Genomic DNA, 27,895 nt, shown 5'->3' with positions numbered 1-27,895 from the left:
AGGCTGGGCCTCACTCGGACTTATCTGTAAAATACCTAGCTTTTAAAGTTGTTCCAAACCTGAAGGAACTTAGAAACTCCTTTCGCAGAGGTTTCTACCCGGCGTAACCCCGCCCCGGCGCGGACACCTCGGCCCGCCCCTCCACTTCCTCCCTCCCTCTCCCGCCTAGGCCGCCCCACCCGGTCTCTCCGGGCTCCGTCTTCCCCGGGCTCTCCCGCTCTGCGCAACATGGCCGCTGCGGTACGACAGGAGCCGTGGAACCGTGTGAGGATCCCGCAGGCGGGGAACAGCAGCACACTGACGGTGCCGAACCCCAGCGCCACCCTAGGTGAGTGAGACACGCGGGGAGGTTCCGCACGTCTCCCGGAGCCCGCGGGCCGCTCACGCGGGATGGGGTGGGACTTCCTGAGCGCGGGGCACGCCGGGAAGGGGCGCACCGGGCGGAAGGTCCGGGCTGCTCGTGTGGCGTCAGGGTTATTCGGGCCGGTGGCTCTGGGACTGGGAGCTTCTGGTCTCCTGCGGGCCATTGCTGGGACGTGAAAGCAAGGCTGGCCCTGGCTGGTGCCTGCAACTCCTAATCCTCACACGCTGCCTGGGGCCCAGTGCTGTCCCCAAGCACCCTGGCGGCGGACCTCACTCTTGTCTCTAAAATGGAGCTCGTTTTCCCCATGCCGGGCGAGGGAGTTCCTCGGTTCTTCTCGAGGAAAGCAATTTCAGTTCCGAGACAGATTTAGCGATTATTTTTTTTTTAAACAAAACAAGAACTCCCAAAGATATGGGTGGAAGCTCTGTGGGGTCTGTATTGTGAGTTTTAATTAAGTTTGTATTAATATGACGTGGAAGAGTACGTATTTGTGGAATCGGGTGATGTTATTTACCCTGTCCCAAATCGTGGATGGTTCGCTTTTAGGACATCGCAGGATTTTTTTTTTTAAATAGAAAAGTCTACTGGGTGGGCGGGACGAAAAGATGGTTCCATGCTTATCGATATCCCTGGGATTCACGTGGTAGAAGGCGAGAACCAACTTCCGAAATTGTACGTTCTCTGATGTACCACTGGACTCAGCTGTGTGTGGTACTCCCTCCCACCCAATAAAGAAATGTAATAAAATATTAAAACAATGCAAATATAATGAGATGGTGCGGGTCTTAGTGCGAGAACAGTCTACCTACAGCCCGAAGGTTCAGACCAGGAGACATAGCTACCAAGATATGCTATAGTTTTCTTGGTTACCTCATAGCTAACTTTTTTTTTTTTTATGGGAAGCTGTTAACAGTCCTATTACTGTCAGCTAAGAAATTCGTTATTTCTAGAACTGAGGTTTTAGACCACTCTAAGATGGGAATAAAAATAGTACCAGCTTCTTGGGACTGTTTGGAAAATCATAGATACCATGAAGCATTTGTAACACGGCCTGGGTTGACAGTCAAATGTCTTTAATATTAAATAGACACATTTGGTCATAATAAGTACGACTATCAAGTTGTCACACCTTTCTTCCCATCTGTCTTTCTTATGCGGCTTAAAGTTCTAATTCCTCCCTAGCCACGTTTCTAAAAAACAATGCTATGGGAAATTCACCAACTCCTCCTTACCCAGGTAGCTAATATAAATTCTTCAGATAGTTGGGAGGAACCGACAAGATTCTTCCACTTAAGAATCTTTGTGAGCCGGGCGGTGGTGGCGCACGCCTTTAATCCCAGCACTCGGGAGGTAGAGGCAGGCGGATCTCTGGGAGTTCCAGGCCAGCCTGGACTACAAGAGCTAGTTCCAGGACAGGAACCAAAAGCTACGGAGAAACCCTGTCTTGAAAGAAAAAAAAAAAAAAAAAAAGAATCTTTGTGTTTCCTATTCGGGCCACCAGGTGGCACATTACACCTGCTTCACAGCTGCTCCTGTTAAGATTAGGACAAATGGGCACACCCCTTCAGTTACACAATCCAACTTCAAGTGACCCTGGTGGTTTCTTTTTTCTGAATGTAGTTTCCCATTGCTATCCTTGGGGGATTGGTTCCAGGAATCCTATATAAAAATGTGCAAATGCTCAAATCTTCTAACGTGGTAGGCAGTATTTTGCAGTATGACCCACATACATCTTTCCGTATCCATTAATCTATCTCTAGGTGATTTATGATATTGTGTACAGTGTGATTGCTATTGAAATACATTACAGATGGAATCTGGGGGTACTATATTCAGTGTGAGGTTGGCTGAATGCACACAGGGCACGCATTGGTAGAGGGCTGAGTGTGTTATATATATTCTCATCACAAAGTGGTCTCCAGATACAGTTCCTTTGGCTTTGAAGGCTATGACTTTATTCACTCTGTCTTGCTTACCTGCAGAGCAGAGTGAGGGTTTCGAGGCAGATGCAGCATGTGCCCAGCTTTTGTGTGTTTGCGGTGTAAGTGGTCATCACATATGATGACTGTGGTCATAGTGCTCACAATCAAAGAGGGATGTAATGACACACACACATTCATGTGTAAAATAATTCTCTTATTGATCACCCGACACCACTCTATTTCTTACATTCTTAGACTCCTTTATACCTTTATAGTCGAGGCTGATTTGTGTGCTGATTTCTTTAAGACAAACAAGGCGAGTGTTTTTTCCAGCGTATTTCTCCTATGGTGCAGTAGATGTAGAAATGCATACCGAGTCTTGTTTTAACTGTTGCTTTAGACCTTTGCACTGCAGCTGTCCTTAAAGGATGCCATCTCGTCACAAAGTCACTGAAGAGCCAGACTTTAGATGTGGAAGTCGATGTGTTATGCTCCGTCCTCTACAGCAATCATAACAGACTGAGCCGCCACAAGCCGCATTTGGCTCTCCGACAGGTGAGGGGAATTGATTCGTAAGTATATAAGACAATTACACATTGGATATTTTGACCTTTTTTTTTTTCCAAAATAGTTTCAAAAGGTAATTTAATGATCAAGAAGTGCATTCAAAACTGTTGTTCAGCTTTAATCTCAGCACTTGGGAGATAGAGACTGGTGGATCTCTATTAGTTTGAAGCCTGCCTGGTCTATGTAGTGAGTTCCAGGAGAGCCAGTGCTATGGAGAAAGACCCTGTCTAAAAGAAAGAAAACAAAACAGCAACAACAAAAACCCCCAAACACAAAACAAAACAAAAAACTCAAACAAGAAGTTTATTTCTATTCTTTCCAATTTAATTTTCACTATGCGCAGCCTTTAACAGTGTCTTGGACTGGTTCAAAAGTAAACTAATTTAAACCCAAAAATCTTAAAAATGAAAACAGTTGTGGTTTAGTGTTGTGGTTTGCTTCTTGTGGGGTCATAATATGAGCAGTCTGTCGGTGTGTGTGAGTGGGCTTATGGCAAATTGTGGTGTAAAGTGGTTTCCTGAAAGTTTTGGAAATTAGGAAAGTATTGTGACCTTCAGCTTCTTGACTCCATGGCAGAGCTGCTGAAGCCGGGCTCTGTATGTGCCATTCACAGACCCTCTTTACTAATTCTGCAGGTACCTTTCAAAGCTCAGCGTGCTGCCCACTGCAGGACAGAGCCGTCTTTCCAGGATTTATTTATTTTCTCACAAAGCTCTCAAAATTGGATGTGTCATATACAGTGTTATCTCCTAACACACCTTGCGTGTAGTTAGGTCTTCAGTATGGAGTTGTTATATGACTGAGTCAATTTTCTACATTTCTGGTGTTTACAGACTGTTGAAACTGAGTAGAGAATTTGCTATCTTGTTTTACTAGGTTCTCTGCTGTAAATACACTCCCTCAACAAGTTGTAATATTGAACTTCTGTTCATTTTGGTCCCTTCACAGCATCGGGTATTTGGCACATAGTAATTTCTTAAATTGAGAAATTTGTTGGGTTGGTTAAAGTTCATATTCATAAGCAGAAGCAATTGCTTTGGGATTTGGGTTTCCTCATCCTTAAATGAGAAGGTCTTCTGTGGTGTGTTTCCATACTGTGAGCGTTTGCTCTCCTCGCGCCCTTGGTCCTGTCTGTGAAGCTGATGTATTATACCCATGCTAATGTGAGCTGATTCCTCCTTCAGGTAGAGCAGTGCTTAAAGCGTTTGAAAACCATGCACTTGGAGGGCTCAATTGAAGACCTGTCTCAGTTGTTGTCTGCCAAGTAGGTGGCCCATTGCTCTCTCAGGATGCCTTTGCTACTCCCTGCTTGGTGTTGAGATATAATCAACTATGCCAAGATGTATATGTTGTGTTTAATAAGGGGCACCTGTTGATTGACGGGAGGGACTGGTGGGACCCTGAAATGGTGGCTCACAGTTAGGTTACAGTGAAAGATGAGTGGGTTGCTTGTGGGCATAGCCACTTCAGGCTGAGCCTGAAGCAAGTCTTCACTTGAATACTGCTGTAGAGATGTTGTGTTTAAAAATGAAACTCATGTCCTTTTCTGTTTATGTCAAGTGAAACTCAGTCTGGAGCCACCAAAAACTGTGTCGTCCCCAGCCAGCCGGTGGTGGAGGTGGTGCTGATGAAGGTTTTGGGAGGCTGCAAGTTGTTATTGCGCTTTTTGGACTGCTGCTGCAAGGCATTCCGGTATCCATGGTTACGGGAACACTTTTGCAGTGGGGCTGTTTGGGTCTGTTTAGCTTCCCTTCGAAAGCTGTGCTATAAGGTGGGGTAACCTGTGAGAGTTCTTAAAGCTTTGCCTTTTGGCTCCTCTTCCAGCAATTGCTGGTGTGGCCGGTGCCAGAGGCTCCATATCTCTACTTAGCATGCGTTCTAAGAGCATGGCTGTTAGAAATTCTTACCCGCAGACACTCATTGTAGTCCTAGGAGCTCGAGCAGAATGGACACTGCTGTGTTTTTAGTGTACTATGTATGCCTTTATTTCCATGCTAGGGCATCGATACCTTTAAGGTCTTCTTTACTGCCAGTGTATTTTTTCATAATTTAACTCACAAATCTTCCTCTGTTTTTTCTTTTTCCAACTTAAACTGATTCTCAGGTTGACTGTGAAGCACTTAGGACTGCAGGAATTCATTATTCTGAACCTTGTGATGATCGGGCTGGTGAGCAGGTTATGGTACGTTCACATTTCTAGGTTTGTGTTCATCTCTGCCTGGCCTTTTTCTTATTAGTGTCCACACAGTTATATTTCGCTGTTGTCCCTGGGATCTGAAGGAAGACAGACGGGCTTCCCTGTCTTCCCGTGCAGATTGTAAGCTGAGTGCTGGTGGCTATGCTGGAGGAGTGGACCTCTGAAACCACACGATCAGCCTGACACCGAGTAGCTCAGAAAGTAAACTCCTAGGACCTAGGACCTATAATAATAGTATAATAATGAAGACGATGATGATGGTAATGATAATAATGGTGGCAGAAGTGACTTTGTAGTAGGCTTTTGAAGAAGCTGCTGTTCCTGGGGTGGTCATATCTTGATTCTTTTTGACAACTGTTTTCTAATTTTAATAGCAATTAGAAATAGAATTTGGCCTTCCTAGTATGCTCTGGACTTTCCTGCTGCCAGCACACACTGCTTCTGATGTGTATTTGGTTGATAGAAATAACACTAGTAATACTCACCCACTAAAAAAAGGCATTTTCCTTTCTCTAAGAGCTTTTTTAAAAAAAGGTTTGTTTATTTGTGTTATATATATAAGTGCTTTTCTAAATGTATGCCTTTACACTAGAAGAGGGCATCAGATCCTACTATAGATGTTTGTGAGCCACCATGTGATTGCTGGGAATTGAACTCAGGAGCCAGTGCTCGTGACTAACTGCTGAGTAATCTTTCCAGCCCCCACCAGACATTTGCTTATGTGCATTTGTGCAGCATAAAAAGGTTTGATGGGTAGAGAGTTGTATCATTAGCTATTACTTGAACATAGCAAAACTATCAAAACAACAATGAAAACAAACTTCCAGAAGATTCTTTCTATCTTCGAACATAAACCTTGCTTTGATGTCTTAATCCAGATATCTCATTTCTTTTTTCAATCATCTTTTTATTCTGCTTACTTTTAATCAGAAGTAATAGCATTTGAATTACTAATGTTACTTTGTTAATTAAAAAATTAAGAGAGGTTCCTACTGTGTAGCCCAGGGTAGCTCTGAATTCATGATTCTCTTTCCTTAGCTTCCCAAGTGTTGTAGGGGTGTACCACCAAGCTGGGCTTGCTAATCATATTATTTTAAAATGTTTAACTTGCATTGTTTTCTGAAGTGAAAAGGGATTTACATTTTACTGATTAAAATAATGGTTTATGCTTAGAAATCCCAAACCACAAAAATGTGAGGAACTTGAAATGCCCCTGAAATCTCATCTCGATCAAATACCAATAGGATTTTTATGTGCACACTTTAACACGTCTCTAGGAAGTTCTTTTCATGTAGCATTTAATACTTGGATTTTTGTGTTTGGGGTGGACTAAAATGGCAGTTTTCAAATACACACCATAGGCATTTTGTTTGGTTTTGTTTAATCTGTAGTGGCAGAGCTTGATAACTCTTTATTTTCAGTTTTGAATTTTGTGTTTTCTGCATATCTGCAGACAATATTACTACCTAATTCATGAGCTTCTGTCTTTCTAGGGTTCTTCATAAGGAACTTCTAAGGAGGCTGATTTCCTTATATGAGCCGCTGCTCAGATTGCTTCAGGAGGTCTCCAGGATTCAGCCCATGCCTTACTTCAAAGATTTTTCCTTTCCCTCCGATGTTACAGACTTTCTAGGGTCACCTTACATTGAACTCTTTAAGGAAAAAACGCCTGCAGCTTTTGCCACTAAAGGAGTAACTAAGTTGCTAAATAAACTGTTTCTAGTGAAAGAACAGCTACCAAAGAGCAATGAAGACACTCTAGATAGAATTTCCAAATCATCTGAACCAATGAAGAGCAGTCTGCAGAGTGGTGTGGACCTGGGACAGCCAGTGAGAATGAGTAAAAAGACCAAAAACGGTGAGTTGCTTGGATAAGCACATACTCTTTTACATTTCTTCTTAAAATTTTATTTTTTATTCTTTAAGACATACTTTTAAAGTAAGCCTTTGAAAGCATGATACAGTCACATATTATGTAGAAAGAAATTCAGGATCTCACTTCCTAAGTCACTGGTTATATTTAGGGAGGTGAGAATGTTACCCATTTCAAAGCTTTCCTTCTAGGTACTTTTTGGGCCTTTGTTTTATTCTCTTCGTTTCTTTGCAGGAACTTGGCAGGAAATGCCATGAAGTTAAGAATTTGTTGGCAATGTGAAAGTCATGTGACTGAATTTTTCCTTTTCTTTTTTTAATTCCATAGAAAAACCATCAGGATTTGACGTGCGGGCTTTCTGCACGAGGCTGCGAAACAAGGCTGCTCAGGTCTGTCTGGTTTACCCTAACACAGCTTTTCATTTCTGCCAAGTTTACAGGAATCTACTCACTAAAGAGGGGGCTGGGCTTTCCTCTAGTAAGCTTGGTTGTGCTCTTAGTTCTCAGTGTGAGCTTCTGAATGAACAGGACAGGATTGTTGATGGACCTGGTTACTCCTAGTAGTAGATGTGTTCAGAAGGGCTTTTAGTAGGCATTTCTCTAGACTTTTAGAGTAACCATATGGTCCATCTGAAGTACAGATGGTGAGTAGTTTTAAGTTGCTCGAACCTTAACCCCACTCCATATTAGCTATGTGATCTCTAAGTTCGCTGACCTCGCTATAATCTTCCCCTCTCCTCTCCACGCTCCTCCTAACTTTGGGCTAGCTTCAGTACTCGTATAATGTTACGTGGACTCTCGAGTGTGGGGAGCATCATCTTGTCTTCCTCCTCATCTGTCATAAGATACCAGCCATCTTTGGGGGTTCGAGCTTTAACTTGATAGCTTTTATTAGTGTTGGAAAATTGTCTGATAAGTGCGTCAGTGTCACCCTTCCCTCAGCAGCTGCTTGGCTTTTACCCTGGGTCTGGTTTCCTTTTTGAGTTAGTTCCTCCATTTTATTTAAGAACTCTTAATCATTTCTAAGAACCTATGTTTATTTTTTTTTTAAGATTTATTTATTTATGTATATGACTGCTCTGTCTGCATGTACAACTTTATTACAAAAGAGTGCGTCAGATCCCGCTATAGATGGTTGTGAGCCATGTTGAACTCAGGACCTCTCAAAGAGCAGCCAGTGCCCCTAACCGATGAGCCATCTCTCCAGCCTCGAACCCATAGTTCTTTATTGCACTTTTTAACACAGGTGGCAGCTTGCATTTTTATCTTACCCAATTCATGAGCTCAGAAGGAGAAAGTATGATAGATCTTTGAGCGCTTGACACTATCTTAAATCTTTATGTGTATCAGCTCCCACTATCCTCAGAAGAGCTGAATGAGGTAGGCGCTTCCATTACTGCTTTCATATTTCAGAGAAGGACACTGAGGCATAGAAAGTTTCAAAAGTTATTCAGGCCACATAGTGAAGTGAACGCAGGCCACTTGATTGCATAGTGCAGCAGTCTCAGGGAGAATGTCTGAATTTCGGTCTTAAGAACTGTGGTGTCTGTGAGCCTTCCCACTTCTGCAGCCTGAGAGCCAGCTTACAGGTGATCTGGTTGGTTAGCATTCCCCTTATTCAAGAAGAATTGCAGAATATTGTAATTGGCATCCATAGCTCAGCTTGTTTTTAGAGCAAATTGTTGATCACAAAACAATACTCACGGGTCTTTAATTTTATAGTTATTTAGGCTCCTGTTGAGTGTGGGGATTTATTATTTATTTGACAGGGTCTGACTCTGCAGACTGGCCTGACCTCATAGAGACCTGCCTGCCTCTGCTTCTTGAGTGCTGGGATTAAAGGTGTGCAGCACCACAAATTTGAAAAGAAAGTTAGCTTTGGTTGGAAGATAGGTAGACTTGGTGGTGGTATATAATTTTCCTAAAGTAGAAAAAGCTAGTAAATCCAAACTTGACTTGCTATAGAAGAGACTGAAGGAATGAAGATGCTGTGTTAAAAATGGTGCAGACCTAGAAGCACTGCACTCTTAAATCATTTATCCTGTGCACTCACTGACAGACAGGTCTACCATGCTGGGCGCTTGCTGGGCCCCCCAGCCTTGTTTCCAGTAATATTTATGACCTGTCTTGAAGATTGGTCCTGGGAGAATAGAAACAATGAAAACAAGTGTAGTCCAAGTCAGTCCCTCACACCTGGGAGGCCGAGGAAGGAGGATGGCCAGTTCGAAGCCTCTGTGAACTAGAGTGATTTCAAATCAGCCTGAGTAACTTGTTGAAGCCCTGTCAGAGTGAAAAAATTAAAAGGACTGGAGATACAGGCTACTTGCCAGGTATGCACAAGGTCTTGTATAAGAAATAAAGCCAAAACATAAAACCTACCAAACCAATAAACGAACAAGGTAGTTCAGTGATGTCACTGTGAAAGACTTGTAATTCCCCTCATCATTAGCTTTGACTACTGTTTAATCAGTTTCACTGTGCATGTTACATGTATATAAGAGTTATCTTGGGTTTTCTTTTTACTTTTGTTTTTTTCGAGACAGGGTTTCTCTTATGTAGTCCTGGTTGTCCTGGAACTCGCTCTGTATACCAGGCTGGCCTCAAACTCACAGAGATTAGCCTGCCTCTTCCTCTGCCTCTGCACTACCACTACCCAGCTTTATTTTGGGTTTTCTCTGTACATTTAATTAAAAGTCAGATAGGACCTGCCTTGGTAGAAAGGTAGAGTGTTGTTAGGAGAATGGGTAAAAAGAACAGGTCAATGCATTTAGAGTTTCTTTCCTTGCCAAATTAAAAAAAAAAACAGAAGAAAGAAAAGTAATTATTGGGATTTTTTAAAAAATAAATCAGCTTCCCAAAACTTTTGTTCTTTATTTTCAAGTCAGTACCATTTTTAGTTTATCTTTCTTACCTTTTTATGTTTCAGGAAACCAGCCCTGAGTTTAAGTGCTCTCAATCCAAATTTAAGACAAGCAAACTGTCCTCTCAGAAACTGAGAAGAGCTCCCTGGGCTAACAGTATTGTGCAAAGAATTCGTGTGACCAAGACTTTCGCCCAGCTTTCTGAAGAAATCCAAACCGCAGTCGTGTGGTGCCGGAGCAGAAAGCTCAAGGCTCACGCTGCCTATCTGGGCAGCAAGCTTCTGAAGAGCAACAGGCTGAGACACGTGGAAGCTCAAGGCTATAGGTGATTATGCTAGAAAATTCCTTTCTCTTTTTGGTAAGAAAGTGTACATTTAAAATGGGATGTCTGGCAACCCTTGGAACGCTAAAATGAGACCTACTCAAAGTACAGTTGCCTGTGTTGCACTTGGCATCTGGGCAGTTGTGTCAGGAGGGAGAAAGTAAGTGTTCACTGGACTCACTAGTCTGTACCTCATCATTCCCACTGCTTCATGTCAGAAAGCATTAAGATTACCTGTGGCCTTCAGAGCCAAAGGCAACAATCTTAGGAGCTCATGTCCAGTGGGAGGTAGCCCTTCAGTAGACAGCGTCAGCACAGCTGGGTGAAGACATCAGGGAACTGAGTGCTTCTGCCTATGAGGCTCACAGGCTGCAGGGATTTGGGTCAGATTTGATGTTTATAGCAGTTGGGTGCTTACATATTAATGCATTAAATTTATCATGGTTCTTACACTTGAAGAACAGTTTAGAATAGTAAGGAAAACAGCTAATAACAATGAACAGTTAGCAAGAGGGGTAACAAATTTGGTTTTATTGGTAAAACTGTTAGTCTCTACTTTTCAAAATATAGAAATCATATTGTCCTATTGCTGTTTCATTAAATACATCATTTTTTCTGTAGTACAGTATGTAAAACATTTAATGTCCACAGCACTCTGGAGGTAGGCATTATCCCATTTTATTCATAAAGAGATGGTACTGCTCAAGGAATTGGAACTGGAGATCTAGAACTCAATTTAGTTTCTCTGATTCTTGTTTTCGTTTCAACTGAGAGATGCACCCACTTTTTACACAGGAAAAGTCACGGCTTATAGTCATGGCTGGGAAATGAGTCACGAATTGCTTATTACAGAGTTTCCTCAAATGATGAGAATGAAGGGATTTGGGTAAGGCACATGGGCTCTGTTAACCTTTACTAACAGTGAGGCGGTTTACCAAGGCCAGAATCAGCCATCAGGTAGTGAAGCAAACGCCTGGACTCATCAGCTGAGTTCTGCTGTAGACGTGAAGGGGGTCCAGTGCAGCTCACTCTTAGGGTGTCTCACAGCTGTCACGCGGTCTTCCCTAGAAGCCCCCCAACCTTTCCTCTCTTCATTTCCTGCTACAACATGAACTTAGCTAGAAATGGATTATGACATACTGCAGAGATTTCTATTTGTGATATTTTACAATTTCCACGTTTATCTTGGGAACAGATTTATCAGCATGGCTCTCAAGCCATCTGTGACCTTCCTGGGTAGTTATGGGAGTTACTTTGAGGGCAAAATGGAGGCATATTTGCCTGCATCCTGAGAGGGAATCAGGCTCTGAAAAACATGCTCTTAGGTTGGAACTCCCATTTCCTTATTTTGTGTGTTTGAGGTTATATGTGCATACAGGCATAGGACTTATAACAAATTGTGTACTTTTGTGGTGGAAATTGGTGCTAGAGAGTTTTTAAGCATCATAATAAGTTGAGATTTTTCTCTTCTGTCCTTTAGTTTGCCAAAGAAGCTACAGTGCATGAAAACATCTCTTTGTAAGTGCCTTCTTCGAGGCTCCATTACCAGCACTTCAAAGTGTCCTCCTAGACAAAGAAGATCAAAGCATAAAGTTTTATCGAGACAAAGGAAACCGCAGAGAAAGTTGCAGTCAGGTCTTTTAAAGGAAACTCAGAAGGTCCTTGAAGGGACTCTAAAGAGCACTAGGGACACCAGTGCTAAGAGGAGCCGTTCAGGTGGGACAGTTCAGAGGACAGATGTCTGTCCTAACAAAAAGGAGGTCTTGAGAAGACTTTCAAAGCCTGTTCTAAAAACAAAGGAGATGGGGATCCATGGGATTGTCACAGCAGGCAGTGCAAATGAAACCGGTCTGTGGACAGAGAGACAAACACACACATACAGTGTGCCAGAAACTGCTAAAGAGGCAGATGACATTGATGATATTTTTGCTTTGATGGGAGTTTAGATGTGCATATATGAACCTTTTGAGCAGCTGACAAGCTGGTTTGGTGTTCTGCTGTTTTAAGTGGAACACTGCTAGGGCCAGGAGCTTCTTCAGTGCAGCATTCCACAGGAGCGCATGCCAGTCCAATAAAGTTACAGCAGCTCTGTGTCAGCTAATCAGTGTTTACTTGGCGTTGACTCTGCAGGGTGTGAAATATGATGAAAAGTCCGTAATAGTCTGTCCCTGAATAATACACCTTCTTGACTGAAGCAAGTAGGTGTCTGAAAATTAGATGCTTATGATTTACTAGAGAGGTAAGGTTCACAAAATCTTTTGTATCTGAGGGTAAACAGGGAACAAGGTTGGAGAGTAGTAAGGAAGCACCATAAAGGTTCACTTGGCCTCACTGGTCCCATTCCTTTTAAAAAGTCTTTACAGTTTGTGTGTGTGGATATCAGAGGATCACCAGTGGGAGTTGATCTGCAGGTCCCAGGGTAGAATTCAGTATCAGGCTTAGCAGCACGTGTGTCTACCCACTGGACCATCTCAACTGCCCAGGTTCTTCTCTTGAATAACAATGTGTATATGCAGTATATGCTGTTACTAAAATGAATTATCAAAATATTTGCCATTACTCAAATGGAAAAACTTATTTAATCTTCATTTTGTCACTGTAACTCTTAAGAGGATATGTTACAAGGCTTTTGGAATTTTTTTTTTTTTTTTTGTTTCTAAGGGATGCAAAAAAGTAGGTGAGTGTATGCCAGGAATAAGGTCCATCATAAATTTGCAACCTGGTATCAGTGCTATCACCTGACTTTGTACATATCAGTATAACTGCTCCCGGACATGATGGTCATGGGAAATCTGCTGGCCTTCAACTCCTCCAGGCCAGAAAGGGTGACTTAAGAGAAGTATGTAGCTTTGTGTGTGTGTATGAGTGTATGAACCTCTGGGTTTAGACAAGCTACAGGAACTGCTTGGCACTTGGGTACGTGCAACTAGGAAGAGGAATATACCTGCTTCATCCTCTGGTCAAAGAAAGCCCAAGGTTTTGTTTTGGTGGGAATGGAACCTAGTGCCTCTTATCTGCTAGGCCATGGCTTTACCACTGAACTACATCCTCTTGAACCAGAAATCATGTCTCGAGGCTGCTCACAACGTCCTTCCACACCAAGTACCAGTGTCTGTGGTGGCCAGGCATGCGGGGCAAGCTTTCCTTCTTCAGCACTCCTGTTCCCTTCATCACCTCACAAGAATGCTACAGCTTTGAGAGAGCCCTGCTCCTGGCAGAAGGATGCCTTTGAATGTAATTCTTTTAACACCTATGTTTGCTTTGTGAAAAAAATTAAAAAAAATATTTTTGGCTTCAAATACTGCTAGTTAGGATAAAATAGACTAACTTTATCAATTATAAAACAGCTGAAATTTTTCCTATTGAGTTTTTAAAAGCTACAAAGTTGTACGGCTTTACCACAGCTATACCCTCTGGCAGCAGTCTCACTTTGGACTACTAAGACACTTCATGAAGAGTTGATGTCTTCATAAAAATTTTGCTCCGGTAAGCTGCAGCTCAAAGCCAGTCTGCCCGTTTTAAATCTGTGGTGCAATGATTCTAAACCATCCCACTGACTTGCGAATTCACTTAAAACTAGGTCCTGTGATCTCTGCTACTTCCTTCAAGGTGGGATGTTTTCGTGATAAAAGCCTATGAGGTTTGCTGTGTGCTTTGGTTGATTATGGCTTGCAAATATACAGCCGCCATCAATGTAACTTGTTAGCCTTCATAGCTAAGGTGCTGACAGCTATCAACAAGGTGAGGAGACATCAGGTGATTTCCCCAAGGAGCAAGTAATAACAGACAATAGGAATCTGAATCCTGGATTCTGATTATCAATCCTGTGTTCGCCCAAAGAGTAGTGAATGATTCTACTCCCACATGACTGGTTTTTCCATGGCTGGACAAATTTTGACAGTTTTTTTATATTCAAATAATGACAAAGAATTATAAGCATACATACAGCCATTTACTTTTCTACTTACCTAGGCACTTTACAGAAAGGCACCCCACCTTACCTAGTTCAAATTCACAGCATTAAAGGTGGTAGACATTTCTTTTATAAGACAATAATATAACAAACCTCTCTACATAGTAGCAACAGTCTCACTTCATGTATTGCTATATGCTCTTGGACTTGTCAGTTTGTTAAAATAGAAGACAGCATCTGTCCTAATGAACAATATGATTTAATTATAACCCTCACCCCCAACAAATTCGTTTTTGCTCAGGATGATGCAGGTTTTAAAGTTGAATTGATTCTCCAGCAGGTTGAGATGCACAGTATTTAAAACAATACTGTAATTCTAGGTGTTTAACTCCAGTTGACACAAAGAACGTTGAACCTTCATCAACCCTGGGAGCATTTACTTGAGATTTCCTGTTATGTCTGCTATAAAGCATTTCAACAGATGCACTCCAGAATAGGTCACTGCACTGTGAAAAGAAAAGAAAGCTTAATTTCTCCCCTTGCTCAGAGGTAACAGAACTGAATTCATGTTATACAAACTTGTTTTTAAACAAAGTCTTATAATGCCATGTAGGAGGGCAATGCCTTTTAGTCTGCCCCATCTTCCTTCTCTTTTGTTAGTTTCACACAGTATTCTACAGTGTCTGAAATAGATTCACGCACTCTTCTGAGGATCCACAGCATCTGCTCCGTCTCTTTCAGGAGTCTAGACATTTTGTCACACTTTCCATTTTATTTTCTGTTCTCCTGAGTAAGTCTTGACAGAATTCAGTCTTTCTGTGATGAAAATGCAAACACCTTGAAGTATATTTAAGGTAAAAAGTAATCATCACCACACACTGACTTTTGTGTCTGTCTCCACCCACGCAGAAGTGGACAGCTGTGGTCTCAGGCCTGAAGATCCTCTGGTTTTATAAAGCTGCTATCTCCTGTAGGGCTGCCAGTTCTGTTAGTACCTACAGTGTTTTGGATTTTCTGGACTCCTGTGCCTAAAACAGCCTTGTGATGGCTTTTACAACTGAACTAATCATGTAATTTAGAGGGAGATACAATTTGATGGTTCACACACTGACTGGCACTCTGCACTCACATGCAGTGTTTCTGTTAGCTCACAGTTCTGTCCCCAGAGTCAGTTCTCAGATGCTGGGAATTCTACTACACAAAAATACAGAAGCAGTTAGACTGGACCCACTCACCTATTTTCCCCATATCGTTTGTAAAATATGCCACCTGTAATATTAATCTATACGAACACCTCACATCTATACTTTTCTATTGTGTTGGGCCAGAGTTCATGCATAAAAATTATCACTTAAGTTTTGTTGATAGGCTCAAAGCCAAACCTTTCCAGACGAAGTGTCTTTACCTTTCTCCTAAGATAGTTCTCAACTTGTGGGTCTCGACCTCTTTGGCAAACCTCTGTCTCCAAAAATATTTACATTATAATTCACAACAATAGCAAAATTACAGTTATGAAGTAGCAATGAAAATGGTTTTCTGGTTGGGGTCACCACAACAAGAAACTATCGAAGGGCTGCAGTATTAGGAAGGTTGAGAACCACTGTCCTAATAGAGGAAGAAAAGAAAGAAAACCTGACTCATTTACAGTACTAATTTACTCCATCCGAAATATGCCTGGAGCTCTAGTAAGCAGGTGGGCAAGCACCCCAAGTCTACCAGGATTGGAGAGCTAGGAATATATTCCTATGAATGATTGCTGTGTTACGGTGAATGCCGAGCTTTTTTCAACATGAAAAAAGTGGAAAATGTTGCTAGTTTAACTTTGTGTGCTTTTTAACCCTGCTTTATTTTTTACTAAACAGTTAAAATAATGGCAGTTTTCTATGACAATGCTGAGGGCTCTGGAGGAATTAGTTTACTCCACCTCCAGGATTTCCACTGCACTTGGAGGATAAAGGAACAGGTCAGATCTGAATGTAGGTGAATGCAGAGAGCATTTTGTAGGAATACAGAGGGGGATCCAGAAAGGTACATTCATAACGGCAGTTTCAGTGTGATCTAGACTGATAAGTCTCAAACGGCTAAGGGGAGAGTTACACCTACATCTAACTGCTATATGGTTTTGGTTTTTAATTTTCTCACAAACTATCCCTGGTGCCTTCCACAAACAAGTCAGGGCAAGGAAACCAGAGACTGATGCTCCAGCTGCCTCGGTACACATTACTTACTGTACCCAAGATACACAGTACAAGTTAAAAACAGAAGCTTTTCATGAAACCACATCATAGTGCCCCAAAATTTACCAGCTCAGATAAATACCTATTTCATCTGTTTAGTTTAATTCAAACTTGAAACATTTTTCTTTATATAGACCTATTTTATATTAAAATTTTTAATTATTTTCTGAGGGAGTGGGTCCTACTATGTAGTCCAAGGTGGTCTTGAACTCAGGTCTACATAGTCTTCCTGGAAGAAAAATGTTCCTGTCCATTTTCAGGCAAACTGATCTACTGCAGCTCCAATGAGTTTTTACTCTAAGATAAATAGTGTTCATTGAAATGAAGGAGACGGTACTGGAGAGACGGCTCATCAGGTGGAAGTGTTGACAGCCTGATGACTTTGAGTTCAAATGGCAGATCCACAGGGGCAGGCAGGGAAGAACCGACTCCACAGGCACCCCACAGCATGCATGTGTCCCCACCCCATAGGTAGATAAATAAATAAGGAAAAGCTGGTTTGAGGGGCTGGAGAGGTGGCTCAGAGGTTAAGAACACTGCCCTCTCTTCCAGAGGTCCTGAGTTCAATTCCCAGCAACCACATGGTGGCTCACAGCCATCTGTAATGAGATCTGGTGCCCTCTTCTGGTGTGCAGGGATACATGTAGACAGAACGTAATAAATCTTTGGAAAAAAAAAAGCTGGTTTGAAAAGGAAAGGTTTCATTTCTGTCATGGTCTAGGGTTGAACTAGGTGAAGCAGAAAGAGAATGAAGTATCTATAAGGAAGAGTCAGCATGAAAAAAAAAAATCAAACACTAACAGACAGTACTGAAAACTACAGCTAACAGTTTCCTAGAGGCACCTTGATCAAGGACACTGACTTCGTAGTAAAAGGTTTTTTATTTTGGGGGTGGGGGAGGTGGGGTTGAGACATGGTTTCGCTGTCCTGGAACTCGCTGTGTAGACCAGGCTGGCCTCCAATTCACAGAGATCTGCCTGGTAAAAGCTTTTAGTTCAGCCGGGCGATGGTGGCGCACGCCTTTAATCCCAGCACTCGGGAGGCAGAGGTAGGCGGATCTCTGTGAGTTCGAGACCAGCCTGGTCTATAGAGCTAGTTCCAGGACAGGCTCCAAAGCCACAGAGAAACCCTATCTCAAAAAAAAAAAAAAAAAAAAAAAAGCTTTTAGTTCACAATGTTATTAGAGAATCTGACTCTTACCTTATAGGAAACAACTGAGGAAAGCAGCCTTGTGTTTGTGTGTTAACAAACTTCTGGATCTGAAGCACTTGTTTTAAAAGATAGCCTTTGGAAGATTTGTCAATTTTTGTTAATACCATCTATAGGAAAATAAGTATTAGAAATAAAATTTATCAATATAGCTTTTACACATTTTAACTATAATTTTTTAGTACTTAGGTTGAGTTGGTTCATGTAAATTTCTCAATCTCTACCTACTTTTTCATCTATACAATAAAAACAAGCCATAAATAATTTGCTCTGATGATGAGTTAAATGTCACATATAGTGTGCACTGTGCGTCTGCTACCTAATGCTTTACTAGACATGACCATACTGCCTTGGACTTTATTTAAAGATCAGAGAACCAGAGCCACACGTATAACTGACATCGGCTGTTTAATGTGATTACAATGTATTTTATAGTCTAAGATAGTTAAATGACTGTAACTTGACAGAGCCACATAAAGATGCCAATATGTAACAATTTTGGAACCAAAAAGTTTGGTTTTACATGTAATACTTCATAGGAAAAATTAGAAATTGTGTTCTTTGTTGGCTATATCTACTATAGTTGTACTCTTGGTGAATCCAGAATGTTACTTATTAAACTACAAATAGAGAGGTCAAAGTATGGGTGATTACAAATCAAGGAAAAGGTGAAATTTCAATCTATCAGGTTTTCCCAGGGAATATCAAACACTCAGACACACACTCTTACTTGAAGCTAACCCATGCCAGGCAAGTGATCTCACTGAACTATAACTCTCCCTGGCTAAAATTTAAAGTCATCTTTTTGTTCTTTCCCCCCTTCTTGGGTACTTAGATTATTACTAATCTTAACTTCTTTTCCAAAGAAGAAATAATTCTTCAGTATGTGATTGCACAGAGTGGTACCTATGATACTAAATCAGGAATTACTTCCTAGCCAGTTTGATAATATTCTGTCATTTTTATACCAGTTCCTTGATGCATTATAAGAGTGACCCTAATACTTCATAGGACTTCTGCAAATCCCAAGAACTTTTGTATTCCAAGAATACACAGAAAGAGTGACTGCCAAGTTGCATGGCTTTATTCACATGAATAAATCCACTGCTTCACTTTAGTGGTTTCTGAAAAGTAAATTATAATCATTGAGTTATTTACTTTTCTTAAAAAGGAATTTTAAAAATCTGGAAGTAATATAAAGTTTATCTGCATTTTAGTGTAGGTCAATTTTATGCTAGTAAAAAAAAAAACTTAGTGAGATATTCCTAAAATAAATCTTCAGTTTTATGTATTTCATGCACTGGTGTTTTGGCTGCATGTGTCTGTGTGAGGGTGTCAGATCCCCTGGAATTGGAGTTAGATAGTTATGAGCTGTCAAGTGGGTGCTGAGAAGTGGGTACCTTGGAAGAGCAGCAGTGCTCCCAACTGCTAAGCCATCTCTCCATCCTAGAAAATAAATCTTTTTAAGAATATAAAAATTCTATTTGTGTGTGCTGGAATCGTCCAAGTTTCTGCTGCAGTCTTAGTTAGACCTTTCTAAGTATTGTACCATGTGCTCCTGTTCAAGAGTTGGTAACATGCTTTGGACAAACGATTGTATTTCCATAAAAAACATCTTGGGAATAAAAAACATTTCAGAACACTAAGTGAACAGTTTAAGAAACTCTGACTGTAAATTTAAAAGCGTGTATAAGTCCAATATGTTAAAAGCACACGCTGTTCTTTCAGAGGACCTGAGTTCAGTTTCTAGCACTCCCAGTGGATAGCTGGCAACCTCTTGTGTCTCCAGCTTTGGAGAAATGTGTTGCTCTCTTTTGGATTTCATAGGTATCCGCATACAGGTGATATAGGCATGTGTATGTGTGTACATACATGTGTTCTCTCTCTCTCCCTCCTCCCTACATAAATTTAAAAATTTAAAACTGAAAGGGAAAAGAAAGTATTACAGAACTTAAAGGCACTTTCAATTTTTTTGTGTATATGTGATATACACATTGTTGTGTGTATAAGTTTTTTTTTTTGGTGTGTGTGTGTACATGTGCACATGTCTGCACGCAGAGGCGAGAAAAGGACCTGTGTCTATTTCATCACTCTTGCCTGTTTCCTTTGCGTCAGGGCCTCTCACTGGATCTGGAGCTGGGTTGGTAGCCAGCAATCATGTGATCCTCTGGTCTCCAACTTCTAGAGTACTAGGGTTACAGCATGTATGTGACCAGTTTCTCAGGTGGGTGCTAAGGACTAGACCTTACGTGTCCATTCTGTATAGCAAGCATTCTTACCCATGGACCCATCTTCCCAGCCACTCTATCTTCTGAGGAAACATCTGCTCACTATTAACAAGTATATGCACATATTCACATGCATCTCGAATGCGATTTCTAATTGCACCATAACTTTAAGGAAATACTTACCACATAAGGCAATGCAAATTCTTCACACATCTCTATGGCAATATTGTCTACCTTTGTAATTCCAACAACACTATCCACTAACAAAAATGTTCTCTTCAAGCTGTAAGAATAGAGAGAAAATCAACTGCAATATAAGACATACCCATTCATGTCTCTCTCATCCTAGGAACTTTATCCTGCAGTCCAACAGAACTCAATGCAGTTTACTGTACTTTCAATACCTAAATTTGTTAAATATCAATTTATCTCAATAAGAACATATCAAGCTGACTGAGTCTTGGCAGAAAGATAAATGAGCCCCCTCCTGTAAGACTTTAAAAGTCTAGTGGAGCCGGGCGGTGGTGGCGCACGCCTTTAATCCCAGCACTCGGGAGGCAGAGGCAGGCGGATCTCTGTGAGTTCGAGACCAGCCTGGTCTACAAGAGCTAGTTCCAGGACAGGCTCCAAAACCACAGAGAAACCCTGTCTCGAAAAACCAAAAAAAAAAAAAAAAAAAAAAAAAGTCTAGTGGAAAAAAGAGACAAAAATCAAATTTGTTATAATTTTTAATGTTACTTTAATTTTCCAATTTTCATTAAAATTAATTTTATTTTTACTTTTAATTTAGCCTTTATATGTAAAGCTACAGGAAACAAATTTCCATATATATATATATATGTGTGTGTGTGTGTGTGTGTATACACACACACATTTCATTTGTGATGCTGAGATCAAATACAGAGCCTTTAGCAAGTTAAGCAAGTACTCTATTACTGAGCTACATACCCAGCCCTTTTATTTATTTTTTCCATAAATAAATACTTTTCTTTCTTATTGTTTCCTTTTTTTTTCTCAAGACAGGCTTTCATTGTATAGCCCTGGCTATCCTGGAACTTTCTTTGTAGACCAGGCTAGCCTCAAACTCAGATCCGCCTGCCTCTGTTTCAGCGGGGATTAAAGGCTCACACCACCACTGCCTACTATGAATAAATACGTGTGTGTGTGTGTGTGTGTGTGTGTGTGTGTATCAGAAGCCTAACATTATTTTCCTCTAGATTGTGTGGTTCTTCAAACACCTTACTGCTTGATTACTTATGGAGATCAAAAAGTAAACATTTTCAGAGTTTGTGATTGAGCTACTTTAAGACAGAGTTTACTGAATTTTATTTAAATTAATTAGCTAATGATTTTCATTTTCAAAATTACTCAGCTGAGAGTTTTGCTTTTTTAAAAAATGAACTAACTGTTGAATATTCTTTATAGTTTCAAGCTGAGAAAATAAAGGAAGTTAAGATTCTCCTGAGCTCTAGGCAGAAGCTAAACAGGCAGTGTACACCCTGCTTCTCAATATTGTATTGTAGAGTAATACGAGGATAAAAAGCACCTATAAATTAGTCACTTGCTATGTAGTTGTCATGTGTAGAATACCCTGGATTTAAAAACATGCTTTGGTATGAAATGTGTAACTACTGTAAGAAAGAAATTTTCTTACTTCTTTCGTTCTTTTAGATAGGCCTCTACCATGTCAACAAAGTCTTCGGGGGCTCTATAGCCATACCCTGGCATGTCCACCAATGTAAAGTATTTTCCAACTTTGAAAAAATTCATTTTCTTTGTGTGCCCCTGATAAAGTAAATGAAAAAAAAAGCTGGCTTAAGATATTTCCTTTATTTCATAACTAGAAATGTATTTCATTCATTCAACAAATATTAATTAAAAATTGAAGTATATATTCTGAGCAAAGGGAGAAGAAGTGATTAGTGGCCACCAATAATTAGATCATAATTAAAACTCTTCATTGGTTTTTAAATAAAATGTTTGGCTTAAAAACTTTACATTTCCCATAAAAAATAGATAATATATTTCAGAATCTTTCCTATTTTGCTGTCTATTTATGTCATCCAGATTTAACCTGTATGTCTGCCATCAGTCAGTTCTCTGGTGAACAATATACACATAAAAGCATGAATTAGGGCACTGATCAAACGTTTGTCCCATCACACAGATTCTTATATCCAAAGCCTGATGTTTCTTACCTGCAGACTAGTGTTTTCCTAAGCCAAGATGTTTTGGACGTGGGTTTTAGTGTCCTCATAGAGATTTTTTTTAAAAGACTGTGCAACACCATAATTATAAAATAAAGTCTGATTAAAATTCATGCAAAGATAAAATATGGCTCCTTATGCTTTTGTGATCATGAAACAGGAATCAGAAAAGGAAAGACAAACAATTTAGACCAAGGAGAGTTTTTTTTTTTTTTATGAATGATGATTATGTTCCTGGTTAACTTACTCGTCCATCTGTTAGAAAGTGTTTTTAGAATTGTATATTAGAGAACGAAAAGAATCACCCTTATCCATTGTCCTCTTATGCAGGAATGGACTTCATCACATCTAAAAGTCATAGCTTGGTGGCTTATTTGGTGAAGAAGAAGAGGAATGAATCATGAAAGGGCTTAAACTTAACAAAAAGGGAACAGTGAGCATTACAGCTGGTAAAACTGAGGGGTCATACCAATGCGAGGGGAACGGAAAAGGCTATTTTAGGTCCCAGCTGAGTCTGCAGAATTGAGAAGGAGGTAGAAGGAAGGGAAAATGACAGAATGCCAGCAAAGCAGGGCATCTGCGACAACAAGCATAGGGTGGCCCTGGGTAAAAGAACAAGCACGACTCGTATATATGTGTCAAGTATTTTCCAGCCAACAAACCTCTCCGCAGACAAATAATCCCAATCATTCCAAATCAAACCAAACTAAAAGTTACCCAGGTTTAATGGGTGCCAGTGCTCCGGGATGGCCCCCTGAAAACACGGGGGGGGGGGGGGGGGACCAGAAGGACCACCAGGGAGGAAAAAGGGGAGAGCATGTGTTCATTCTCGGGGGATGGGGGGGCAGTTTAAATAGCCTGTGGGAGTGGTCTTGACCTTCCCTGGGGAGGGGTCACCATTGGGCAGGCTTTCTTGGAGGTGAAGTTTGGACTGAGGCAACTCCCAGGGGAGGGAGCTTGGAATGGAGTTTTCTGCCCAGCGTTCCAAAAATGGATGTTAGGGGGCTGGGAGTGAAGCCCCCAACTTAATATCCCAGACTCTTTGTATAAAGGGGTGCCAGGGAGCTGAGGTGATGCCGCCAACCAAACAATATGCAAGAACGTATGAGAGTGTATGAATAGAGAAGGTATAAAGGATTGTAGAAGATAAGACAACTTGAAACCCCTTTTTCCTATAATCAGTGTAGAACTGGATGCTCACTGTTATGTATGGAAACGGAAAACAGCAATACAATACTTAATTGGGCAAGTGGAGAAGATTTAGACAACGGATGCCTTCCTCAAGATATTGGCAAGAGCTCTACGGTCAGTTCAGTTATACTTCCTTTTCTTGAGGAAATACACAGGCACTAAAAGCATGTCTTACCTTATGACTTGTTTAAAAGAAATCTCTTCTCTAGGAATTTAGCAATTATGATCTCTTTACCTTCCAATACTTAGGGTTCATTTTAGTAAATTCAAGAGATATCCAGCATACCGGTTTTTTTGAGACTCTGACTTCTACATCAGGGGCCAGTGAAAACAAGGCCTTTATCAAGGAGGATTTTCCAACATTGCTTCGGCCTATGAAACACACCTAGTATGATGGGCAGAAAGGAGAACGGAGAGCTTAGAGATCTTAAGAGTGGTTTATTTGCGTTCTATTTGCGGGGTTGGAGAGATGGCTCAGTAGTTAAATGCATTTGCTGCTCGGGGACTCAGGTTCAATTCTCAGCTCACATGGCTGCTCACAAATGCCAGAAACTCCAGTTCCAGGAGGATCTGAAGCTCTCTTCTGGCTTCTGAGGGCAACAGACATGCATGTGGTGCACAGGCATGCATGCATGTAAAACACACATAATGAAATTAAAAAAAAAAAACAGAACAAAACAAACAAAAAAAAACCCAAAACACTGGCTGCTGTTCCAGAGGACCGGGGTTCGATTCCCAGCACCCACATTCCGTGCGGCTCACTGCGGTCCTCAACGGGCACTGCACACAGAGGTGGTGCATCCATACCGAGTTTCCCGTTTCTCTGATTCTTACGGTCTCTCACGCTGGGTGACTAGACGTGAACACTGGCGAGCTCCAGCTCTCTCACCTCCGGCTGCTGCAGGCTCGGGGCGTGGTCTAGGCGGACGGCGGAGCTGAGGTAGTCGATGCGGTTCCGGGCTGTGGCCTCGAAAACGCTCTCCGCCCTAGCGATGTCCTCCAGGCTGGGGTCGAAGAGTCTCTGTTCTAAGAGGCCTGGCCCGGTGTCCGTGACGAGGTACTGCGCCAGTTCTCGCAGCGGGTATACAATTTTCGTTAGCTGTTTCTGCGGAAGCCTTAGCACGTCAGCGAAGGCAGGGGACGTGCTGTAAAGCCGGGGCCAACCCCCTCGGGCTGGCGCCATCTCAAGGAGCCTTCCTGTCCTACGCCACAGCCCAGCAACCGCCATGTTTCTCTCCCAGAATCCTCGCGACAATTTCATTCATTCATTCATAGGGTCTGAACAGCGCTAGTGAATCTCACTGCCGCGGCGCCTGCTGGGACTTGTAGTTTTCAGGGCCTTCTTGCTTGCTCAAGCTTTTCGCAGCCAAAGACTGAGAGGATGTCCGGGACCGGCAGGGGAAAGCCCGCTGACTTTCTTTAACACCTTGGCCTTCCCACCTGTGCATCGGATTGGTGTGTTCTGTGGGAAAGTCTTCAGCGGTTTCCAAAGGCGAAAAACTTACCTCGTCTTTGTGGTCTTTTGAGTCTCAAGGGAAGGAGTCATACAACGAAGCTCTAGTGGGGTTCCATGCCCCTTTTGCCATCTGTTTCCGGTCGTCTTACCGATAATTAGCATTTAATCATCAGTTCACATCACTGAGAAAAGCATGTTTGCAAAATTAAATGAGCTGGTGAGAAATGTGGTTGGAATAGCACCTCGTTTTCAGAGGAGGGACTAACCCTTCGACAAACACGCCGTTGGAGCTGCAGCTGAGATCTCTTGTCCAGATCCATAACCAGGAAACAGAGGGAACTGGGAATGACCGGAGGCCTTTGAAAACAAGGCCACACCTTCTAATCCTTTCCAAACAGTTCCTCAAACTGGGGAACCAAGTATTCAGACACATGAGCCCGTTCTCATTCAAACCAGCACAAACATTTAATCATCATTTGCCCCTCTGTCTCTCCATTATTTTGTTTTGTTTTGTTTTTTGTTTTTTCGAGACAGGGTTTCTTTGTGGTTTTGGAGCCTGTCCTGGAATTAGCTCTTGTAGACGAGGCTGGTCTCGAACTCACAGAGATCCACCTGCCTCTGCCTCCCGAGTGCTGGGATTAAAGGCGTGTGCCACCACCGCCCGGCTTCTCCATTATTTTTAAAAGCATCTGTATATACCAGAAACATAAACTTTAAGGAGGTGAATTAGAGTCAGTATATGCTGTTTTCTCTGGTGCTATGTGATCAAACTCTTCCCAGTGTACACAGAAGATCAAAGATGAGACATGCTTATAGCAGTTAGATCTACTAGTGAGAGGGTGGAAAATTACAATTGGATTTAAGGGACCTAACCCCATTAGAGTTGCCATGGGAGTCTTAAAGAATACAGAGAATCGTGGTAAGTTCAGGAAGAAAAAAAAAGCCAAAATCAGTATAGGAGATCACATCTGGTAAATGGGATCTTGTAATAGCCCCCAGTAATACTCGGAACCTGTTTGTTGGCAATATCTTGGTTTCCGGTGTTTTGTCTACATGAAGTAGATATTAGTCTATAGAGATATATTAGGAGTCAGGATCTAGCTTCCTACATAAGAGGTTTGTCTGGGCTAAGATTGAGAATAAAATTTAGCCCCAGTGAGGTAAAACAATATAGTTTAGAAAAACACATGATCTATGCACAACATTCAACGTCCAAAATGGAATTCCTAGTATTCTCTTCTCCCTTGATCTGTTGGTTTTGCATTCATTCCTATCACAGTAAATGACAACAGCATCCCTTCAATTGATCCAGCCAGACTTCTTGAGGGAAAGTCTTGATTTCTTTCCTTATATCCCACACTTAATACAGCAGCAGTTTTGCTGATTGAATTAATCTTTGACATATCCTGAATTTGTGTCTTTAGGCAGATCCACTATTAGTATCATGTTTCCAGTTCCCATTACCTCTCACCTAGATAACGGCTATACCTTCCAGAAACTGGTTGTCTACCATTGCTTTTTACTCCATTAGGTGCATCCCTGACATATAACAGCAAAGAAGATGCTGTCAAAGTGAAAGCGAAAATCTCCAGCATGTTCCTGTCTCAAAGAAAAGTCAAAGTTCTCCCAGTAACTTAAGAAGCATAGGGAGCCCCACCTTTCTGTACATCCCTGCCTGGAATGTTTCCTTCCAGATTGTTATTACAGGGTTTACTTCTTTACCATCTGGAGTGTACGTGGCCATCCTTCTGAAGAAGTGGTTTTGATTTTGAGGACTGAAGAGGTAGTTAGCCACCGAGTTAACACTTAAAAAATTAATATGATATAGACAGGTACTGCAGACTTTACACATAATCCTTGAGTCATTTTTATTTTATTTATTTTTGCTGGGGGGGGGCGATTGCTTTTGAGACAGAGTCTGTTACCTAGGTCAGACTGGCCTCAGATTGATGGTCCTTCTGTCTCTGCCTTCTGATGATGTACCGCCACACCCAGATTTAGAGCTAAGATTTTTCACTAACGTTCATGTGACAGAAATGCTGTAGTCTGCTCTGCCAGGCTCAGCTGGTAAGGACAGGAAGAAGGCTGGCAGATCAGCGAAGAGATCTCACCATTCTTACAGATCAGCACAGTTGTTTTTCCATTGTTGTCCGTCTCTGAGCTGAACAGCTTTTTGCTTCCAAACGATCATGAGTTTTGTTAATCCAGTAGGTATGAAGTAGAGATTCCATCTAATCCGAGAAGAAGTTAAGCATTTGTAGGCCTAGACAAGCAGACAGAATCATGGACGTCAGTGAGTCAGCAAGTGCAGAACTCACACAGGTCAACTCCTATTCTAGTTTAGAAACACCACACTTAGACTGTCTGGACGGAGATAAGAGTAGGGATGCTGGGAAAACTTGCTTTTAGATATGGAGAGGTAATGGATTAGTACTCAGTGTTGGTTTTTACAAAAGGTTCTTTTTTACCTTTACTTTTCTCTTCCTAACAGCAGCAAAATACCATGCATGGTGGTACCTGTAATGCTAGCACTTGGGAGGTAGAGGAAGGAGGACCAGAAGTTAAATGCCCCTTTCAGTTATATAACAAATTTGAGGCCAGCCTAGACTACAAAGAATCTGTCTTAAAAACATTATTTAATTTTTTCCATAAAATGAATTGATTTGAGTATCAGAGATCAATTATGGCAAAGGCCTGGTCATATTAAAATTGAGTGCTTGCATTGGGAAGGCCAAAGTGGGGGAAAGAAGGTGCATTACATAGAGAGTGACATGGAGAAACTGTGTTGCACAAATTGCCTGAATTGTAAGAGCTACTATTGGAATGAATTATTTAAGTTTAAATTTTATTTTTTAAAAATATTTATTTGTGTGTGTGTGTGTGTGTGTGTGTGTGTGTGTGTGTGAGAGAGAGAGAGAGAGAGAGAGAGAGAGAGAGAGCGCAGAGGCCAGAAGAGAGCATTCGGTCCTCTGGAACTGAAGTTATAGGAGGTTGTGAATGTCTCAATATGGGTGCTAGCAGCTAAATCCAAGTCCTCTGAATGAGAAGCAAGTTCTTTTAAACACTGAGCTATCTCTCTAGGGCAATTTTACAATTTCTTTAATTATATCTTAACTTCTCCGTGAAATTTTCCCTTTAAACAATTATATTAGCTGTTTATCCAGCACATTCATACAGGTTTGTGACCCCCACACATGCTATGTGATGCATGAATTTCTACCTAATTTATCTTTTGGGGGATACTGTTATTACATATGAGAGTCACTATATTACCATCTGAGAAATAACAGATGCATTTCTCTTGACCATCCTTCGTAGTTTATCAAATCATTGAATTTCATTTATATCT

General features: G+C 41.3%; 2 protein-coding genes across 6 annotated transcripts; one reads left to right on the top strand and one right to left on the bottom strand.

Moving 5' to 3' along the window:
• The first annotated feature begins 169 nt into the window (after positions 1–169).
• Positions 170–12,420, top strand: Nepro (nucleolus and neural progenitor protein). Of its 5 annotated transcripts, none has more exons than XM_041673068.1 (9): positions 170–328; positions 2,687–2,841; positions 4,038–4,117; positions 4,414–4,545; positions 4,958–5,035; positions 6,544–6,908; positions 7,251–7,312; positions 9,849–10,108; positions 11,586–12,420. In XM_041673068.1, the coding sequence occupies exons 1-9, from the start codon at positions 229–231 to the stop codon at positions 12,049–12,051; spliced, it is 1,698 nt and encodes a 565-aa protein (XP_041529002.1). In that variant the 5' UTR covers positions 170–228; the 3' UTR covers positions 12,052–12,420. The 5 variants fall into 5 exon arrangements, with proteins under 5 accessions (XP_041529002.1, XP_041529004.1, XP_041529003.1 ...); XM_041673070.1 differs by lacking the exon at positions 170–328 and adding an exon at positions 474–795 and having other exon boundaries at positions 11,586–12,413; XM_041673069.1 differs by lacking the exon at positions 170–328 and adding an exon at positions 474–1,036 and having other exon boundaries at positions 11,586–12,413.
• Positions 12,421–13,344: 924 nt separating this feature from the next.
• Positions 13,345–24,333, bottom strand: Gtpbp8 (GTP binding protein 8 (putative)). The gene is made up of 6 exons (XM_041673074.1): positions 23,980–24,333; positions 23,377–23,475; positions 21,347–21,477; positions 19,876–19,975; positions 17,456–17,574; positions 13,345–14,524 (listed from the first exon to the last, which is right to left on the bottom strand). Exons 1-6 carry the CDS (start codon positions 24,316–24,318, stop codon positions 14,455–14,457), a joined length of 858 nt encoding a protein of 285 aa, XP_041529008.1. The 5' UTR covers positions 24,319–24,333; the 3' UTR covers positions 13,345–14,454.
• Positions 24,334–27,895: the final 3,562 nt, after the last annotated feature.

This window comes from Microtus oregoni, unplaced genomic scaffold (genome assembly GCF_018167655.1).
Source record: "Microtus oregoni isolate MIOR12 unplaced genomic scaffold, Mior012 000023F_ref0000262, whole genome shotgun sequence".
Taxonomy (NCBI): domain Eukaryota; kingdom Metazoa; phylum Chordata; class Mammalia; order Rodentia; family Cricetidae; genus Microtus; species Microtus oregoni.
This window is presented reverse-complemented; position numbering and strand designations above follow the sequence as displayed.

Bases quoted from the DNA above. Each gene is read 5' to 3' on its own strand.
- Nepro (XM_041673068.1), top strand. From the start codon at position 229: ATGGCCGCTGCGGTACGACAGGAGCCGTGGAACCGTGTGAGGATCCCG. The intron at 329-2,686 runs GTGAGTGAGACA...CTGTTGCTTTAG, and splicing joins GAACCCCAGCGCCACCCTAG to ACCTTTGCACTGCAGCTGTC. The intron at 5,036-6,543 runs GTACGTTCACAT...CTGTCTTTCTAG, and splicing joins GGGCTGGTGAGCAGGTTATG to GGTTCTTCATAAGGAACTTC.
- Gtpbp8 (XM_041673074.1), bottom strand. From the start codon at position 24,318: ATGGCGGTTGCTGGGCTGTGGCGTAGGACAGGAAGGCTCCTTGAGATG. The intron at 23,476-23,979 runs GTGAGAGAGCTG...CCATCATACTAG, and splicing joins CGAGCCTGCAGCAGCCGGAG to GTGTGTTTCATAGGCCGAAG. The intron at 17,575-19,875 runs GTAAGTATTTCC...ATTTTCCTATAG, and splicing joins AATTTGCATTGCCTTATGTG to ATGGTATTAACAAAAATTGA.